The 22,144-nt window shown below is 33.3% G+C and overlaps 1 protein-coding gene across 1 annotated transcript; it reads left to right on the top strand.

The window, feature by feature from the left end:
• Positions 1 to 582: 582 nt before the first annotated feature.
• LOC121418917 (adenylate kinase 7-like) lies at positions 583 to 17,893 on the top strand. The gene is made up of 17 exons (XM_041613117.1): positions 583 to 761; positions 2,245 to 2,415; positions 2,887 to 2,995; positions 3,693 to 3,787; positions 4,430 to 4,540; positions 7,452 to 7,535; positions 8,149 to 8,237; positions 8,815 to 8,905; positions 9,437 to 9,514; positions 10,093 to 10,242; positions 10,704 to 10,832; positions 11,017 to 11,128; positions 12,610 to 12,738; positions 13,344 to 13,607; positions 14,138 to 14,358; positions 15,665 to 15,823; positions 16,653 to 17,893. Exons 1-17 carry the CDS (start codon positions 666 to 668, stop codon positions 16,689 to 16,691), a joined length of 2,127 nt encoding a protein of 708 aa, XP_041469051.1. The 5' UTR covers positions 583 to 665; the 3' UTR covers positions 16,692 to 17,893.
• Positions 17,894 to 22,144: the final 4,251 nt, after the last annotated feature.

Here is a 22,144-nt window from a genome sequence, read left to right as displayed (position 1 = left end):
CACATAAAGCCATGCATGCGACGCCGAACCCCAGCAAACACATTACAATTTCAACTAAGATCAAAGTAAGGAATTAAACTTAACTTACTTTTATTCCTATGGAATGTCATTAGATTGATATTAATGTTTCCTCCAAGATTTTCTGCTCCTTTGAAGTTCACTCAGAAATCATGTTTTCAAACATCAATTCTAAAAACAGATAATTAGACTTGCTATTGTATTTCAAAAAGTTGAAATTCGCAGAATCAAAAAGAACGACACTTCGCACAGATATCGTAGGGAATTGTGGGACGGAAAAAAATGTTTAATGCATGAGGACATGAATAAAACATTAGCGTTTTAGCCAATCATACAAGTGCATTGTGCGTATTTTGACGTCATTATCATGAATTAAACATTGACCTTCCAAAATCAACCTTCAAATTGGACAAATGGCAGCCATATTTGTTATGTACAAAACCTATGGAAAATCAAAAACGCGCGAAAAGAGTTGCCTCTCTAGCTCCCTTCGGGAGCTTACGTATAGTAAGATCGTATCTCTGTGGCAAAGTTTAGTCATAGCGCCATCTTGTGTTGTCAATTCAGCAAGCGAAAATAATTTCCTTGGCGACGCATAGAAACAATTGTGAGAAGACTAAGATAAGTATATAAAAAAGTTTATAAAAATGGCAGAATCGGAATCAGAATCGCAGGGAGCCTCAGGAACTAAACGCTTATTTATCAATCATGTCGATACATATACAGGAAAGGCAGTTTCTAAGGTAACATATAGTATTTATTAACCTATTTACTTGCCCGATTTCTCATTTATTGATAATTTTTGTATTCACGGTCCCATGTGCTTAATTTTATGCTGTGCCTGTGTCTTGACATTGTCATTCAGTGAGTGTCCTTTTAATTATTTTAGGGCCTAGTCTTTCTTTCTTCCTTCCTCCCTTTTTTTCTTTTATTTTTTTTGTCTTAAATCTTTCTTTAACTCTTCTTCTTTTCCTTCCTTCCTTTCTTTAGAAATTTCTTTCTTTTTTTCTTCTCCTTTTTCAAAATCTCTTTAAAAACTTTACTTTAGTCTAAACTTGAAGTTTAGTTTTACTAGCTGTTCTTACTTACTTAAATTTCTTCTTACTTAAATTCTTTCTTTCTTACTTAAATTTCTTTCTTGTCTTTGTTTCTTTAATCTTTAGTATTAATTGATCTTTTAGTTTCATCTTTTGTCAGGTAATCTTTGACAGGTACTATACAAACCATCAAGGTGAACTCATACAAATTTGACCGTTGATTTACAACTTGTATAGTACTCTTTTCAAAGAAAATTAGTACAATTGATGCAAAAAATGAACTTGACATGCATTTTTTCAGATGTACTCAAGCTATCAGCAACTAGTTCACTCCATTTCCATGGTTGTGTCAGTCTCAAAATCGATGACTTAAAACCTTTCCGTATTTATACATTTTATCAATTCACTGCCGACTTGAAAACAGCATCTCCAATTGCAAGTATCGCCCTGGCCACTGGCTATGCATTTTTGCGATTGCAATGTTTTCATATCGGCAGAGCATTTATTTTAGCTGAGTATAATTATATAATATTGACTGGCCTTGAGGGGAACATCAAATATATTGCCAGCAAAAGAATCATATTGGCCCGAGTCTTTAGACGAGGGCAATATGGGTCTTTTAAGGGCAATATATTTGATGTTCCCCGAAAGAAGAGCCAGTCAATATTTTTATTATCATCCAAATCAGATATCTAGAGCAAAAATCATGATAATGGGGATATTTCTTTTAAAAATAGAGTTCTTTTGTGTCATGTTAATATCGATCTAGGCTCTGCACTTTACCATTATGACGTACTTGCAAGCGCTCGGATCCAGCGTTGTCTTTATTATGACGTATATTGTGCGCGGATCCTTATGAAGCGTATCTCTTTATACGCATCCTCAAATGCCCGGATGTGAGACCAGGGAAAATACAAAGGTATATTTTGCGTCGTCTCTGCATGCAAAGTAAATACGCGCATTGAGACCGAGGAAAATACAAACAATATACCTACCCTTCCCGATATTCAGAAAATGTAGGGCAATACGGTTTTGTAAATGACCAGCTCAGATGTATGATACGGGTGATAATTTACATTATTGACCACTTTCTTAAGCCTTATGCATGTTAACATACATTTATTAACCTGACATACACTGATAGACTAATAAATTTTAAACTCAATTCGTGCTTCTTGTATCATTACAGTTTCTTTCACAATGTGTGGTTGGAGCATCTTTAGAGGAGAGGGATGAAGAGGAGGATGCAGCCTCAATAACAAGTGACCAGTTGCCTCCCAAGGAAGGTGTATGGAAGGTCAGTGGCACACTAAAGAACCCTGAACATGAGAAGCCAGACTGGGTCCAAGAGATTCTCCATGTAAGTCTTCTTTTTTTTTAACCTCATATGATCATATAAATTATGTATTGTGTGCTTTAGATTTTACATTCAATTAATATTTATTCATTTTAATTTTTTAAAATTTATTTTGTATTTATTTATCTATTTATTTGTATTCGTTTATTCATCTATTTATGATTCTAATAATTTAGAATAAATTAATTAGATAAATTATTTAATTCTTATATATCTTGATGAATTTCCTTTTGTGTTTTTATTCAATTCCATTAATCTTTTTGAAAGAATGATAACAAAAATGTCTATGAATGTTAGATAGTGATTCTGTAATGTGATATAATATGATGTGTTTTTGATGTGATCAGCAACGTACTATGAGTGTATCAAGATTTCAATTAAATGATTAAATGAATCTGTCATGTCAACTCCATGTTTTATCAAGTTATATTTATTGAGGATTCACCAATAATATACTTTGCTTACGTTTTTAAGGTGGAGGAGAAAATTCAGATGTTGGAGCATCTAACTGAATGTGATGTGGTAGTCTATGATATCACTGAAGATCCAGATCAGATCGATGAGGCATCATGGGCAGTATCAGGTGAAGATCAATGCAGTGATTACAATTAACATTTGTCATCAGAGAATTGCTGGAATATCCAGTTCAGTATAAAATCATTGGGCAGATAAAGACCATTTGAGACATAACATTTTGATGTGTGTTTATGTGCTTTGTGTTCATCGTATAGAACCCACTTGAAAAAACATTCCTCTGAAAATTGCAACTAAAATGTATTCAAAGACATGCATTTAGCACATCTATCACTTCGATATGAATAGGGATCATTGTAAAGGATAGATTTGGAAATCTTCATGTTTAAAAGATTAATTTACATGTATTTGGTCATTTATATACATGTAGCTAGCTGTGAACTGTTCGATTGTATGAGCTGTCACATTTAATTGTATAGTGGTCATTAGTTTAGCAATGAATTACGAAGACTATTTTTTCCCCTCAAATTGTTGCCTCTGGAGCTAGAAAGGATAGAAAAGGATAACAGCTCTAGGAAGAGGTAGAAATTTCCATCACTTTTTTTTTGTCTCTGGTCTCTTTTTGTGATAATTCATTTTGTAGATCTCCATGTGTTTATTCGAGATAAATATTAGTATATTATTGAAGTGAAATGCAGTAGGTTTGATATAAATGTAAGAAGATGTAAGGAACCCATTTATAAATCTAATTAAATATTAATGTAAGATGTTAATGGTCTTTCTGTATATTGTTTTTCTCTTTGTAGCTATGCATGCAGAGTTGGATCGCTTTGAAACCCCAAAGATGTTTATTTTAATCTCAACAGTGATGACATGGGCTAAGAGCAAACCAGTTGACCCGGTATGCCCTAATATATTTTTTTATTTTGAATCAGTACTGATATCAAATTAATTTGATCTAATTAAAAGTTTTTTATTTATATCTTAATTTATTTCAAAAAACTTAGTGCAGACATCACAACTCTTGTTGCTTTGTGTGGAGACACTGTAGCAACAATGTCTAACTATTGATTCTTAGATTGATGGATAGACAGTTTGATAGATAAATAGATAGAAAGAGAGTGATAGATTACAAATGGATGAAAATTATAAGTAGGTTATTGATCTTTGAGGAATTCAAAATTGATATAAAATTGACATTTGAAAGTTTCAATGTAAACTGTTACAATTATTTAAAAAAAAAAGACTATCAACCGGTCATCAAAACCGGTTGCATTCTATGGAAGACAGAAATCATCAGAAGTAGTGCTTCTTTCAAAGGCAGCATACTACTATTGATGTGCACCCTGTAATACAGATAATGCAATAATAATTTGGTATATTGATCATAACTTTTTTAACATGATATGTGATGTAATTGTAATAATACATGATAGTAGTGCAGTGTGTAATAATGTAAGTAATATGAGTAGTGCCAAGTTTTGTAAAAGGTTCAATCTTTGCCATATGTGTTATGTAAAAAATGATTTGTTTGAATTTTTAGGATGATCCCGAAATCCCATTCACAGAGGAAGATTACAGACGCCGCAAGCCACATCCTAATTTCAAGGGACATATCAGTGCTGAGAAGCTTGTTATCAAACTTGGCAAAACAGTAAGTGCTCAAAATATATATTTTTCATTATTATTATTATTATTTTATTCGGCATACAGAATCAAATAAAATATTACAAACAAGTGAATACATAATGCAATAGAGTCATACAGATCATAATATAAAATTCAAGACAAAATTACGTTGTATCAGGTGCGTCTGGTCAAGCTGCCAGGGTATGGAAAAAGTTAACTTAATAACTATGGTCCGCAGACCTTCCTCCCCAATTCATGTGAAGACCTGTTCAATCAAAGGATATTTTTTTGTAGAACTGCCAATACTGGCATGAAACTATTATTTTTCTGACACAAAATTAGTTGTTACATTTTAAAATCATACTCTTTAGTATGCCAACATGGTATGCCAAAATTCATATCAAATTTGACATACCGATCTAAAAGACAATGTACATTTGTGGAATTTGCTATATTTTTGTTAAAGTCTAGAAAAACTGACATATGACATATTATGGCAAGGTAACCTCTTTCTTATTAAACATACATGTATCCCTTCATGACAAAAGGCAATTGCATGATGTAATTCATGCATGCTTTAATTGAAGACTAATAAGGTGATTGAAAAGCTGTAACAACCCAATAAAAGTCAATAATTTTTAAATATGAAATTACAAATGAATACTGATCATGCGGTCAGTACATGTATGTGTATTCTCTTTTTTTTTGTGAAATATCATCTTATTATCTCTTAAAATTGTGTAAAATGATAATTGTTTGTGAGAGATATGTCATTCTCACAAAAAAACTTTCAAAATTTGCAGGTCATTCTCATTTGAGACCTTATCCCAACCCCTCCCAAATAAACCCTGTCACATGTTGTAACAATCTTTTTGATATGTTGAATATATATCTGCTTGTAATAAGCCTCTTGTACTACAAAAGAAAAGAAAAAGAAGATAATTGACAAGTATTTGCATCTACACAGGGCCAACTTACAGATCACTTCTGTAGATTTGAAATATGTAATATATTTGAAGAAGATCTTGCTATAAAGTATATTTTCACTTTGAAGTGAAATATTGCTCTGAATGAATACAATATTTGAAGCAATGAATTCTTTAACACTAATGGAAAAGAAGAGGAATGATATGCACCTAGTATATAGAGCATTATATATTTAGAGCATGCAGAATACTATTCATACAATGTAGAATGTTATGTAACTTACATATAGCTGAGTGCTGTATCCAGTATGTTTGCAGGTTCCATTGTATGGCTACAGGATGAACTATTAACACTTAATTTCCAACAATGCAGTAGCTAACCCAAATACATTGAGAGAATGTCCATAGTTGAATCTTATGTTACAATGTGCTGTAGACAGAGAGGAATCCCTCTGTCTTGTTGAACCACGTGTTAACAAAGTTATGAGTAATACAGTACATCTCAGGGTCACTGGCTTGCTCACTTTAGCTCCTGATTATTTTAAAGGGTCATATTAGAGTTTTAATTGGATACAGGATGTGGTGTTGTTGCATACATTGTAGATAGGAATCCTTTCTGGAATTCATTTGAGAAGAGCATCGCTCCAATCACGTGTAGGTGTATTTCTATATTGTTTGTGAACAGTAAAGCGTAGAATGCTCAAAGTAGAATCTCAAAGACAAGCAAAATCTTCTAGGAGGGAATTCAGTAAAAATGAAAGTTCTAGTAGTGTATGTTAGCGAAAATCACGTTTGTGAGTTTACTGTCAGCACAATTGGGTTGCTGAATTAAAGAGGAATTACCGGGTATAGCATTTATGTGGAGTATTGAGTTTTGAAAATGTGATTTAAAAAGATAGGTACCACTTAAGCCCGTTTTTAAACTTCGTATCCAACATAGGTGTAGTTGCTAATTGCCATTAACACTTTTGACTTGCTAATGATACACTTCCAATAAGGATAGAGAAGGGGCATTCTGTTATTTCTACAGAATGTTAGAGATCAAAGACAATTTGCAAGTTATAAGTTACATATTTCCTAAACAATGCATCGCTTTTGGATCGAAATTTCAGATTTAAATCAGGCCAGACCAATGTTTTCTTTCTTTTTAATGCTTGCGTATCAGCATTTTTAATTTGATTTAGCCTTCAGTGGCACATTTATCAGTATTGACCTCAATAGACAATGTTTGGCAAGTGCAACAGAAATAGTCCTGTTTATAATGTAAACATTCCCAGGTTATGTAGAACAGGAAGTGAATATCTATCAACAGAGAAACACATGTTATCTTGATTTCAAGAGGGATTGTTTGCTATTATATGTCTTTTAAAGAGTTGTTCTGGGAATGGAAAAATGGTGCTATATTGTACGAATGATAAGTTGTACACAAGTGTACCAGCAACAGAATACAGAAGTGGTATTTATTGAAGTCTGGTGTGTATGATGTAACACATGTGTGGTGTGAAAGAGAATTTGCCTTTTGTGAAGGAAATTACGTAATTTCATTCCCTGTTTTTGTTTTTGTTGTTATTCAGGGTACCCTGTTCATATTTTGCATTTACATGAGTTGTTCTTCATAGAAAATATTCATTTTGGGGATCAACATGGTATAAATGGAAAATTTAATCAAATCATTATTACATATACCTTTAATCCAGTATTCAATGTCATAATCATTCTGGTTATTTCTCTAATTTACAGTCAAATTTTATATGATTTAGCTGCTTAATTTGGTAAAATGTGATATACTTGTACATGTAAATGTATTGGAATTCATTCATTTTCAAATATTATTTGGTTTTGTTTACTCAGGGTAACCCGTCAGTGGACTAAACACTGTTTTTCTTGGGGAGCCCTGCAACTAGTACAAAAAATACATACATATAAAGAGAGACAAACAATCCATAAAGACAGCGATTTGCATTAACCCAAGATATTAATCAGCTTAGAAACATTTCACTTTATTTTCAGAACAAAGCTAAGTTTGTGACGTACGTAGTGGCTTCTGGGTTGACCTATGGAGCAGGAGAGAACATCTTTCACTATCTATTCAAGGTAATTTTGTTTGTAAACTTGGTATTTCATTATTCTCTTTAAATGATTACGACTCTAGTTTGATTATGAAATAATGTAGAATATTATTAATTGACAGGATAAGTGAAACATAGAAAGTTTTCATATTTCTATGATGTTATTGGATTATTTGGTTGATAGATATTTTTTTATTCATGTGTAAAAATGAATTGCTGAAACAAATTGCTTTAACATTTTAATAAATTCAGTAAATAATCAATGCACTTATCTGATCCAAATGGATTTGAAGAGACCATATATTTTAATATCTTAAAACTTAAGAATAAGGAAAAAATGAAAAAATAAAACAAATGAAAAGAGGAAGAAAAAGAAGACTGGAAACATATTTAATATAGAAAAGAAATTACTTGGTTATATAAATTATAGAAAACCCTTTTGTATTTAAAATATGAATTAAACTTATTTTGAGTCATCTTGCCCTCCAACTCCAAAGCAAAGCAGACAAAACACCCTGGTATCATTAGCAACCCTCTATCATTATTGTTGATGATTATTCCCAGAACCTTTATCATCACTAGATCTCATAACCATTGTTATTTTTAAACCATTACTTTCCTAATTATGTTGTTTATAGACTGCCTGGCATGGTGAAGCTGATGCATTACAATGCTTTGGTAATGGAATGAACATCCTTCCTACCATTCACATCAAGGATCTTGCAGGGTAAGAATAATTTTTTTTTGTTCTGAAGAAGAGGAAAGCTCAAAGGAAATGTAATTTCCTTTCTCTTTATATCTTCACTTTACCCACTAAAAAATAAAATAAAATTCAAGAATCTTATAGCAAATATCGTTAGCACTAGTTGAAGTACTCTCATATATATTTTCCTATTCTGTAGAATATAACATCATATTTTGTGTTTATAATATTTCTTGATTTTACTGCAAGACAGGAGGGAATTTGTGAGAGTTCATTTTGTCTTTGTGTTGCATTTTCATTTACTATGTTTACTATAGACTTGTAATGCTTAGTTGAACAGAAATCTATGCAAATCCTATCAATATTTACCTTCTATTGAATTTCGCCAACATTGAATGGAAATCTGTGGTCTCAGAAGATTTTTTGACGGCACAGTTCGTAAAATTCATGCCAATATACTGTGTGATATTTGCAGTATTCCACCACACAAGGATCAAATTTAGAGTTGTGAACACAAGTTATGTTTTGATTGTTTAAAGAGGTGGTAGTTGCATCATATTTTCATGCATGTGTTTGGTATTATTTTCTTCTTTTCTTGTAGAGTGATTCAGAACATTGCTGACAGTCGACCAAAGACAAGATACCTGGTAGCAGTAGATGATTCACAGAGCCCATTGGATGAAATAGTCAAGGTAAAAATAAATATTGGAAATACTCAAATACTGTATGAGCCAGTAACTAAGTGTATGAAAAGGTTTCATGAGGTATTCATAAACTATTATATTCACATTTTAGGTATGTTTTTATGTGCTGGTATTACTCTATAAATGATTAATAGTTTCAGCGATGTTAGACTCTCTGCTTTATTGAAAATAGAACCACTGCAATAATTTGAGCCAGCTTGAAGTATTAAGTGTATGATACGGTTATTATTTAATGTGGAGAGTGAATATATGTGTATGAGATGACAGTTTTGAATCATCTTGGATTAATGGCTAGAACTAATTTTGTTGAATATATACATGTATATAACATTTGATTGATATTTAGTAGCTAAAAATATCATTAAGTTCATTGTTTAGTGTGTTATTAGGAAAATCTGTTCCTTAAGGCTACCACATTTTCAATGCTGGAAAAACACATTTCATGTCTTGGACTGTGCATTGTAAAGCTGTTGATGTTGATTAGTAAACAATGCTGTATCTGTTGTTCTTTGATTGTAGTGTGTGAGTCAAAGTCTTGGCAATGGAAAGATCAAGTATATCACTAAAGAGGATGCTCTCCTCAGCAAAAGTCTGTCAGTAAGTATGATCATTGGTATTCTATTAACATGTTTTTATTTGTATGTTTGTTTAATAACCAATAATTTTTCTAATTAATTAATTAATTGAATATTTAGTTATTCAATCAATTAATTGACTAATTACATAATTCATTTATTAATTGATTAACTAAATATATATTTATTTGTTTTCATTTTGTTATTTTTACTTTTTATCATTATTCATTCATTCATTTTACCATTTTTTTTTTTGGGGGGGGGGCTGGGATTCCAAACTTATTTGGGTTTCAGTGTACTCAACAAATTTACTTTAATAATTTGTAAAATTCAATATAATTTTGATTCAAAGGTTGACAGAATTTAGGTAAAGTTTCAATAGATTTAGCGATGTTTACAAATTATTGAAGAGAACCAATTTTCTTGTTGTGAAAATTGAAGTTCGTTTTCATGAGAGTCAAGTTTACTAGAGACAAGAAGAGGAGAGTTGGGAGGGCAATTTAATGTTTTGACAGAAACATTCCATCTTAATCTGCCTCTTTTAACATTGCACCATGATATGTCTGTAACTATTCTAAAACTAATGTTGTCATTTTTTAGCAAAGTGAGTTTGACACATTGCTGGTTGACCTGCGTGTAGATGGCGTGTATATCCGTGAGAACATGAACATCCGATGGGTTGCTGAGAGGGGTCTCATAGAAAGCATTCCAGAGATCATCAAGGAATACAAGACAACCAGGAAACTCTTGGTAGGTTCATAAATATATTCTTTGTTGGTAGTTATGCAGCAGACATGCCAAGTATTGTTCCTTGTAATCGCAATACTCCTGTATTAGTATAACAGTGAAAGGAGTTGTATAATATAGTAGTAGAAGTATAAGTGTTAGTAGTAGCAGTGGTAGTACCTGCAGTAGGAGTACCAGAAGTAGTAGCAGCGGTAGTGGTAGTAGCAGTGGTAGTGGTAGAAGGTCAAGACCTATTAGTAGATGACTATTTGATTATGAAGGTGTTCACAATCTTCTTGTTTTTGAATAGGCTATTCTGCAAAATTAGCAGCACATCACTTTGTGAGGAGTTCAAATATGATGGTTGTATATGTATATAGTGCTGAACACTTACTTTATCAGAAGTCTTTAACAAGAAAGATACAATCGACTAAGCCTAATTACTGTATTGATTTCTCCCTCCCCCCCTTTGCTTCTCTATAAAGCCCATGAGAGCATGTGTCCTTGGTCCACCAGCCAGCGGGAAGACATCTATCGTAGCAGCTCTCTGTAAGCACTACAAGCTTCATCACATCAAGATCAAGGATGTCATTGATGAGGCCATTGAAACACTGGTAAGTTAATCTGTTGCCTTAGATGTAGTTAATGCGTACCTATTCTAATTTTGTCACTGTATTTTTGTTAATGTCAACATAACTGTTTTTCTCTTAAAATTTCCAAATTCAAAGAATCTTAGAAATTCTGATACAAGTAATTGACAATTATGATGATGAATATGTATCAACCTTTGACTTTCAGGAGAAAAGTGCTGCTCGTGCTGATGGTGATGAGAATGAAGATGATGATGGCAAGGCCCAGGAGGATCAGGAACTTCTTGATGCTATCATGGAGAGCAAACAGTCTAACAATGGTCAGTATGAGTCAAAATCATGATTCTCAATCAAAGCCAACAATTATTTTTATTGCAAAATATGCATTTATATTGTCACCTGGCTCATAGTGAAATAATGTTAACAGTTTTTAAGTTGAAATAAGGAGTATTCGTTCTTAACAAAAATGTTACTGAAGCCACCTTTCATGACGCCATCCTATCCTTGCTTCAAGTTGTCTTTGTTATGCAAAGTATGTTGAATTTGCATAAAAATACTAAGCCCATTTAACCCTAAAAAATATGATCATCTATTTTATATATTATGTGGGTTTTAGAAGAAATGGTGATTTGACAGATAATGTAATGAGTCAGGTTTGTAACTGTGTCAGTGTGTCTTGTTTCTTGCAGCCCCAGTTAGAAATTTAGTTAAAGAAACAATGCTCAAATTGGATTGTATCATTTTTCTAATGTATACATGTATCATCCTTATCTTTCCACCAAAATATCTTATTTAGTCTTATTATCACATACTTACAGGGGTGTGTTTTATGCAATCCATTTTTGTCTCACCTGCATAGCAGAGTGAGACTATAGGCGCCGCTTTTCCGACGGCGGCGGCGTCAACATCAAATCTTAGCCTGAGGTTACGTTTTTGAAATGTCATCATAACTTAGAAAATATATGGACCTAGTTCATTAAACTTGGACATAAGGTTAATCAAGTATCACCAAACATCCTGCATGAGTTTCACGTCACATGACCAAGGTCAAAGGTCATTTAGGGTCAATGAACTTTGGCCGATTTGGGGGTATCTGTTGAATTACAATCAAAACTTTAAAAGTTTTTGGATCTGATTCATGAAACTTAGACATGATAGTAATCAAGTATCACTGAACATCCTGTGCAAGTTTCAGGTCACATGATCAAGGTCAAAGGTCATTTAGGGTCAATGAACTTTGGCAGAATTTGGGGTATTTGTTGAATTACCATCATAACTTTGAAAGTATGTTGGTCTAGTTCATAAAACTTGGACATAAGAGTAATCAAGTATCACTGAACATCCTGTGCGCATTTTAGGTCACATGACCAGGGTCAAAGGTCAATGAACTTTGGCCATAATGGGGGTATCTGTTGAATTACTATCATAACTTTGCAAGTTTATTGATCTGACTTTTGAAACTTGGACCTAAGTGTAATCAAGTATCACTGAATATCCTGTGCAAGTTTCAGGTCACATGATCAAGGTCAAAGGTCATGTGAGATCAATGAACTTTGGCCGCATTGGGGGTATTTGTTGAATTACCATCCTATCTCTGTAAGTGTATTGGTCTAATTCATAAAACATGGAAATAAGAGTAACCAAGTATCACTGAACATCTTGTGTGAGTTATAGGAGTTTTCAAAGCCAGCACTGCTGCTATGTTGAATCGCGTGATGCAGGTGAGAAGGCCAGAGGCATTCCACTTGTATAATTTATTTCTTTAAGTCATGTCATGTACATTTTCATCTTACACTCACAGACCGTATTGAAGAGCAGTATATCATCCGGTTCTATCGTGACAAGCTTCACTCCATGCCATGTCAGAACCAAGGTTTCATCCTGGATGGTTTCCCTAAGACCATTGATCAGGCAAAGGAACTATTTGCAGGTAACTTTACTTGTTAATTAGCAATAGCTGTATTTCAGAAACAATAGTGTTTGGCTATTATTGAATTTTGTAAATGCAGGAATGTTTTTGACATCATTGAAAGTAAAGCAATAAAGTGATTTTAAGTGCATATCCATTATGATTGAGCTGTTTCCTGCCAAATCTCACTGGTAGCCATTATTTGTGATAGAACTGTGTATACATTTTTCCAATAACCACCCCCCCCCTAAAAAATAGCTTTTGACATGAATGAATTGGTTTCATAAACGTTTTTCCTTTGTAAGTTATCCAATTACGTTTTTCCGGGTCTTTTCTCAAATTTAATTCAGGGTCCCATAGGCTTTATCATTCTAACTATTTTCAATGAAACTGAAACTTCGTTGTTAGCTTTTTGAATATTTCCAATACCAAAATAAAATTGTTATGCAAACAATGTAACACAATGACCCAAGTTTATTTTGTGGCTTTTATACATTGTAATTCTCAATCTCCACAATATTATTTGCGTTTGTATCTTAATTGTCAGCTTTATGGTATTACCCCGAGTGTCACTGCCTATGTTGTTTAGCAGGACTCTGAATGTTTCAATTCATTTATGATTTCAGTGGATGAAGAGGAAGAGCAGGAGGACAATGGTAAGATGCCTGTCTATGACCGTGCAACCATGCCGGAATTCGTCATCTCACTGGACAGCACCGATGATTTCCTCAAGCAACGCATCATGAACCTTCCAGAAAGCGTGGTAGCCAAGACGCACAACACGGAGGATGGATTCAACAGACGAATCACCGAGTTCAGAGCTTTGAATGAAGAGGATACCACTGTGCTCAACTACTTTGATGAGCTTGAGATACACCCAGAGCATCTTGGTGAGTGTTAGAAAGATGCGACCAAACATTTGCTTTTGCGTTCATGGTACCTGCTTCAAGATTCTGAAGCAGGTATGGGATGAGGGGATGGGTGATTGCTTTTTAAACAATTTAGTATGAAAACAGCAAAGATATAAAAAAAACATCAGAATTTCAATTGATCAGTTTGTATGCATGAAAAGTTTATTATTCTCTTGAAAAGTGGACCATTTGTGAAACAAAACAATTACCGACAAAAGTCATTTATCAGAGGAAGATCTTCAAATGATGTGAATCCCGTTTTTCCATAATGCTGTAAATAGTTTTGCAGAGTATTGGGCATGTATGATTCTTCGACTTGGCAAACTTGGTGATAGGGTAGACTACAAGACTGCTTTTGTGATGTTGAAATCAGAAAGATGATATCTCAGACTTTTTGCATCAGTCTATTAGTTCTTAAAATATGGTTTAGATGCTAAAAATAAACCTTCTATGATGCCTCATTAGGTTGTAAACTTATCAATCTCATACTTCATCCCATTTGTGACCAGATATCACCAAGGAAGCCGATGTGGAGAACAAGAACCTGATGGACCAACTGATTAAGATCATGGGTAAGCCCAGGAACTATGGCCCAACCAAGGAAGAGCTGGAGGAAATGGAGCGCCTGGAGACTGAACAGAGACTCAAGAAGGAGCAGGAAGAGAGGGAGAATATTGAGAGGATGGAGGCAGAGGAGCTGGCTCTTAAAGAACAGAGACAAGCAGAATGGGTGAGTTAATCTGAATGGTTCACAGTCTTATTTCTGTCAATTGCACGATCAAACAACAACAATTTTCAAAGTTTGAATGATATACTGAAATAAATGCAAAGGCAAGAAAATCCTACAACTTGTATGATTTCTTGACATAAAGCAAAAATCATGAAGTGCAGCTATGATCATGAAATTTGTGCAATATAAACCCCTCAAAAAAAGTTTTGCAACTCAGTTTTGGGGATGATATCTTTTTGGTTAATGAAGTATAAAAGATGAAACTTGTATCATTGGAACGCTGAATTATTCTTCTTTACAATGACATGCCATTTGCTGTGATTATGTAATCATGGAATATGCAAACACCCTGAACATGGAGAAAAGTCAGAAGTGAAATGTTGCAAAATGCATTGATTTCCAACAAGAGTCTCCATTTCTATAGAATTTCCACCATGCAGGTGACAGTGAATGCACTCGGTCCATCCTCGAAACAATTGTAAATTCGCTATTGCAAACGACGCATTTTGCAACATTCCATGTCTAACATTGCTGCGTATTATCATGTCTATGTATTTCATGATAACACTAGCATTACAAACGACACATGATTGTAAAGAAGGATAATCATGCTTTCTAAAGATATCACTTTTACACATGATGATGGCACATTAAGAAATTTATTAGCACTCAAACTTGCAGTTTGAGCTGCAGAACTCAAACATGACATGGCAACGAATTTTGCAACATTTCATTTTTTGCATTGCTGCATATTTATCATGTCTGTGTATTTCATGATAACACTAGCATTACAAATGACACATGATCGTAAAGAGGAATAATCATACTTTCCAATGATACCACTTTTACATATGATGATGGCACACTAAGAAATTTATTAGCACTCAAACTTGAGTTGCGGAACTTTATTTGAGGGGTTTATATAACGTCAGGATTGTCATCATAAAGTTGGAATAGAAAATGTGTGAGGTGTGTCAAGTAGATTGTCTGATGGATAAACAGGTATCTATAAAGTGAAACAAAGTTTAGAGAAAAAAATTACATTTTGGACAAATTTGAATGAAATATTTATAACTGACTTCTGTTATAGATATCAATTTTACTACAATATATGATTAACTATTGGAATCAATATGATATGAATTGAAAAGAAATATTTTGTATCATTTATGCCATTCAGATGTTTAAGAAAATTCTTTTCAGAGAATTCTTGACCCTTCATGAATTTACAGAATGAGAATGGAGTAGTAATGATCTTACCTTCATGCCACAATTTTATCATTATTCTTTCCTACATTTTCTCCAGACATCTCGTTTGGAAGAGGTGAAGAGACAAGAGAAGGAACTTCTTGAGAATCAGTCTATTCCTCTAAGGAACTACTTGATGAAACATGTCATGCCAACACTTACACAAGGACTCATTGAATGCTGTAAGGTCAGACCTGATGATGCCATTGACTACTTGGTGAGTTCCTTTTCACATTCTACAATGTTGACAATGTTATTACAAAGTTGGTTTAATTATGTAACTGTTTTTTTTTTAACAAATGTTTTCAGTAAAGGATACTAGATCACCCAAAAATTTGAAGTCTTAGAAGTTGTTGCCCTCAGGTAGTTGTCATGGATGGAAGGCTACCTCTTGAGGAAAGTTAATCTTAAAACTGCTCTCTTGGAAGATGTACTCTTTTTTTTTTTTGGGGGGGGGATTGTTAATATGGGAATCGTATGCGGGAAGCAATCTTCTGGGGCAGTGTATTATTACAAATTTGTATATTGATAGTGTTTCAGAAATGTCAATATATTGAGATACCATAGGCATAGAAGCAAGGAAGCTGGTTTTAACAAGAGATAGCACTTGTTTTATCAAAGCTTTATCATTAATCCAAATGTCCATTGTAATAGGTTGCTGTGCATTTTCTTTTTTCCTGCTTAATGAGGAACTTGGAGTAGAATTTTGGGTTTATCATTTTCTCAGATTTTCCTTGACTTCCAGCTTCTCCTTTGTTTTTAATGCCTAGGTATCATGCCTTGTTCATATATATTTCTACCAAGTCAATTTATCTGTACCTTGTTTCACAGAAATTCTTCACCCACCTCTTGAAATCATGTATTTTAATTGGGTGGTATCAATATTTGTCAGAAAACTTTAGCATTTGTTATTGAGAAAACATTTCATGAAACAGGTGACGGACTGAAATACTGGAGAGCTATTAATTCATTTATAAGGAAGAAGTCCTTAAAGATGGTAAAATTAATCCATCTTTAACCTGTTTTTTTTTCCATTTGTGCTACAGGCGGAATACATCTTCAGAAACAACCCACAGGTTGATTGATTCATCATTGGTAACTAAGAGAATAAGAGAAGAATATCTACAAGTAAAGGATATCTACTCAGCGGAAATCCATTCTTCAAGTTCCACACTTCACAGCATTATATAATTCTCATTCTGTAATGAAACTGCCTGATGTATGTTTCAAATAAGGCAGCAGAACCCCTGTTTTGAAACTCAAATGTACAGATAACGAAAACATTGAAAACAGAGCTCTTCACTTCTCTAAAAACTTAATTCCTCAAAGACATCTGAAATATTTTAAGGACGTGTCTTTAGTGGAGTTAAGTTTAAATCAACAATCCATAAAACATGGACGACAAGTCGGTTTGTAAACTGAATGTTTTGTGCAAAATTCATCACATATGGATGAGCCCATCTTCATCCTGCAAAATTTATCCACTTGGAATCTTCACAACAAGAAGAAGAAAAAATCTTATCACTAGATGCATATGAACTTCCTGAAAATACAGGTATGAATACTTGTTCAGAGAGAAAAAAAGACCAAACAATTACAAATGTAATTGCTACTTATTTCTCAAGTTGAGATGATGTTTTTGTACTTGGATTGTACTGAAGTTTCTTAGATATTGAAAATAAAAGTTGTTTTTGATAATGTGCACCGATTCTGTATATAGAATTCTAGATGTATTCAACCAGCAATTAATTCATATTCACAACTTATGCAACATCTGTGTTGGTGTACTGTTTCTCCGTCCAAGAATAGCGAAACAGCCTTGTTTAATAGAAAGCCTTGTCTATTTAATGTTACCATTCCAGATTTATTGATATAGTGATATTTATGAGTTATCAGATATGAAATTATTAATTGATGGATTCTAAATTCTCTCTGTGCTGAATTTCAAAATGTTAAGATTTTGATTATTTATCTCAATTGTATTTCTATTGCACTGAATTGAAGCTAAAACAGAAACTATATTCTGTTTGTAATATTGATCACATAGAGAATTGTAATATCCAGACAAACATGTAAATAAGATGTTCAAATGAACTTTAAATACCACAACAGCCTATATCATTGGTAAATGAACTACTTAGTGTCTATAAAGTTCTGTACATGTGTACATATCTATTATATTGTACAGTTCATTGAATTCATGCCTTACACTGTGAGCCTATCTTCTATATCCTCAGATTACATTTTGTATGAATGTAAAATGAATAAAGATTGTATTTGAACACTACAGATGCTTGTCATGAAGAAGTTTTTGTCAATTGAGAATATTTCAAATGAATGAAATTAATCTGTCATGATTGGTGAATGTCACTCTGGAATGTAGTTTTCATAGTTACGCTTGTAAGTTTCATTTGTACAACAGAAGTTTGTAATGCATATTTCAAAAGAACTACTGATTGATTGCACCATAAATTTCTTATAAATTGGCCCATTCAAGCATTTTCAGCTCCAAGAACAATAAAATTTATTGGAATCAAACTTTCACAGAACTTTATGGCTGTATTAACGAAAATGTGTGTTTAATGATTACTGACCAGTGATTCTGTCCATCTGTGTCTGTTTTATTTCTCATTCCTATGGCAATTTACATGAAAAGTGTCGGTCATTACCACTGGCGTACAGGTGAGGGGCTTTCATGACCAAGAAAAAAGAAAGGGATAAGGGTGAAATAAAATCTATCACAAATAAAAATGTTGAAATTTTTGCTCCCTCACTTTTTATCAATTTTACGTGATACACCCCATCGGGCCCCCTCAAAATTTTTGGCTCGTTACGCCACTACTCATTACAGAAGTAGAAGATACAAGATGTGAAACTCTTTTGGTGTTCTACACTCGTTTTTGTAAAAAGTTTAGAAACTTGCTGGAATACTAGCCAGGGAGAAGAGAAAGAGTATACATTGTGTGCAGGCAAGCCAGAATCCAATAACTGGGGAAAGCTTATATGGTTCTGTAGTATTAAAGTTACATAAAAGAGGAATATTATTAAAGTTTTTTGTCATAAACAGCTTTACGAAACTTCCCTTTTGTTATTAAATATACTCCTGTACCTCCAAATCACCTTAACATTACCATCAAAATACACATTTCTACTTCACATAGGCTGTACTTGATTTTGACTCGTCAAAGGCAATGATCACACATTTCAAAGTTAATTAATGAAACATCCTTTTTATTCATTGAATTCCACGTAATATATCCTTTGTAAATAGCACCTATCAAGATCTATAGTGAGTTAGAGTCTAGGCCATGTAGCTGTAATATGCCCAATGTTTAACATATACCTTGATTTAATCTACCGGTATGGTAAACTGAGTTACCAAGTAGGACAACAAATGGTAGATAATTGGGTTATCAGTACTATTTTATCTGTCTAGGTAAGGGAAGAGGAATTAGCACTTGCTTCTTGACCATTAAAGTACCGAACCAGGGGGCCGTTTCATAAAGCTGTTTGTAAGTTAAGAGTGACTTTAAGAACGACTGGTGATCCTTTCTTACGCGCTAAACCATTGCCTATGGTGTATACCATTTACCAAAAGAAAGGATCACCAGTCGTTCTTAAAGTCGTTCTTATCTTACGAACAGCTTTATGAAATACCCACCCGGGTTTCATTGCATTAAAGATATTAAGGTAACTTTGCCATCCAATGGTAATGACCATAGTAGCAATGCCCAATAGCCTATCAAATTCATGGATTCTATATAAAACATTAATGGGTGACAAAGTTGCTATAATAGTAAATTTTATTCAACAGGGTCCAGAGGTACAGCTTTTAAAGAATGTAATGAAAATATAAATAGCATTAACTTTTTTAATTATTTGGTGCTATCATAGCAAAAAAAAAAAAATACCACTTTACTTGACAACATGGGTCTATTTAACATTGCTTGGTAGCTTGATATCAGCATGTTTGACATGTACAATTAAAATAAAGTCAACATTTCTTAACATGAATAAATGCCCAAGTAGGGGCAGATTAACTAAAAATCATCTGCTCAAATTCTAAATTTATTGGTCCTAAAGTCCATAGGTGAACAAAAAATGTGACCATACGTGAATGTATTCAGATTATGAATTTCGTTAATGAGAAATGCCTTGATCAATTATAAAATTTCTGATCTGGCTAAATATTTATGAATTCTGAAAGGAATTTTTTTTTTCTCTAAGTTATATCAACATTTTAAGAAACACTATGAATATTGTTGTTTCATGACATTATTTGTTTCTTCATAATTTTCCAATTTTTATGTAGTTTATATATCAGGTGATTACCTCTTTTACTTTGTAGTTATCCCCCTCCTTTGAATAGTGACTCAACAGTCACAAGAATATATCCTCACAATTCAAATATCGAAGAGTCAAATGTAACAAAAATATTTTACATACACTGTATTTGGCTTCCCATGATTTTTTCACAAACTTAGACCATAGTTTAAAATGAAACAAGCATTCAGAATACAAGCCATAGTATAACCCATTGTAGACCAAGCTCGCATATATGGAAAACATGAGTTGTAGCAAAATCATTCAGCCTCCAATAGTGGGCTGATCCCGTTTAATTTATCATCTACTTTAATGTAATGGTGGGCAGGATAAGTTGACTGAACTTGTAACTTAAGCAAGCAATCTGGCACGCGATGATTGAAATTACAAAATACAGTATTGCATTAGTCATGAAATAACATTCAATTACATATACATATTAAAAAACAACAACAAATTCTGAATCTACATGTACATATGAACTTTCATCATCAAATGAATAAGAAAATGAAACACACACCATTAAAATATAAAATTAAGTAATCAAGTCACCTCCCCACCACAACTTTAAAAATTGAATAGACTTGTTATAAAATATTTCATACTGGTGAGTCAATTAAATTTATCATTATAATTTCATAATTTGGCATTTTGTACAAACATGTGACTATTATAGGGCATTGCAAAAAACTTACGTTCAATTCTAAATCAAGCATAAGCCACAAAATAGAGCTTAAGTACTTTGATTAAATGAAAATTGTAGTTTATGTGCATTCAATTGCAACACCTCACTATGCTTGATTTTGGGGCTCATTCCTGATTTGCAATAAGACGTTCACTTCTTGCAATGCCCCATGAGATCACAGGCCATCCTTGAACCCATCCCGATGCAACCAAAAACTGTAAATGTACAGAACATGCTTCATAATATAATGAGGTCTATCATAAGAGGTGAAAGCTTGATTGACACAGAAAAGTACTGTATATCTATAGTTTCAGCTCAGAAAATCAATTTTTTATATCATGATTGCTCTTGCCTTTTTTTTTTTTAGAAAATCTATTCAGGGTAAATTGATTGCCAATTGCCTCAAGTGATGTATTTATCATAGAATACATAACAGAGAATTTTGAGGGAAATACATTTAGAACTTTAGACAACAAAAAAGACCTCCAGAGCTGAAATTTTGAATAAAATTTGGAGTGTGTTCATTGCTAAGTGCTAACCAATATCACTCTTTGAGCTTTAACAACCATCCAATCATAATACATACCTGGTGGGTGTTTCATAAAGCTGTTCGTAAGAGCGACTTTAAGAACGACTGGTGATCCTTTCTTGTGTTAAATGGTGTACACCAAAATGTTCATTGGCGATGGTTTAGCGAGTAAGAAAGGATCACCAGTCGTTCTTAAAGTCGCTCTTAACTTACGAACAGCTTTATGAAACGGCCCCCTGGTATTTTCTGATTTGGCATTCTATCCATGCAGGGCCTAGTCACATAAATCTTAGCCATTGATCATAGGCTGGTTTTAACCATTGATCATACACAATAATCAATGCAATCAATCATAGAAATCAGCCCTACAATCAATCGCTATAAAGCTTTATGTTACAATCAGAAAAAAGTATATTTTTGCCAGTATGGAAGCAAGTATTCATCAGTACAGTTGATACTTTCCAAAAATCATGAGAACTTCAACTACCAGCACTTTAGCTGGAACAGACAAGTGTGAATATGGAAAATAATAATAAGAGTATTTATTTAGGACAGAACAATTTCTCATAATTCTCAAGTCTTCTTGTGATCGGGAGGTCTGAAAACACCTATATTTGCATCCGTTGAGATAAAGTGGCATGATACAGTATAGTATGGGTGACTTTGAGGACAGTCCAAAGTATACACTTAAGACAGAAAATGAGATAAATAGCTATGTACATCAAAGAGATATGTGTAATAGCACAGCACTTTTGTATGATAGACAGCTCACAGATCTAAAACAACAAACTCCAACCAAGTTGGGGTCATTTAACTCGCTTTATAATTCAAATATTTTTAGTACTGTAAGCAAACACTTGAATCACTTTCAAAACATAAAACCTACATACTGTATATATTCCAGATAATTTGCAGCTTACATTGGTTACCAGTGAAAGATAGATTGATCTTCAACCTTCTTGTAATAGCTTTTAAATGTCAGCATAATGTGGCCCCTTTAT

The sequence above is a fragment of the Lytechinus variegatus genome, chromosome 7 (assembly GCF_018143015.1).
Source record: "Lytechinus variegatus isolate NC3 chromosome 7, Lvar_3.0, whole genome shotgun sequence".
Lineage (NCBI taxonomy): Eukaryota > Metazoa > Echinodermata > Echinoidea > Temnopleuroida > Toxopneustidae > Lytechinus > Lytechinus variegatus.
This window is presented reverse-complemented; position numbering and strand designations above follow the sequence as displayed.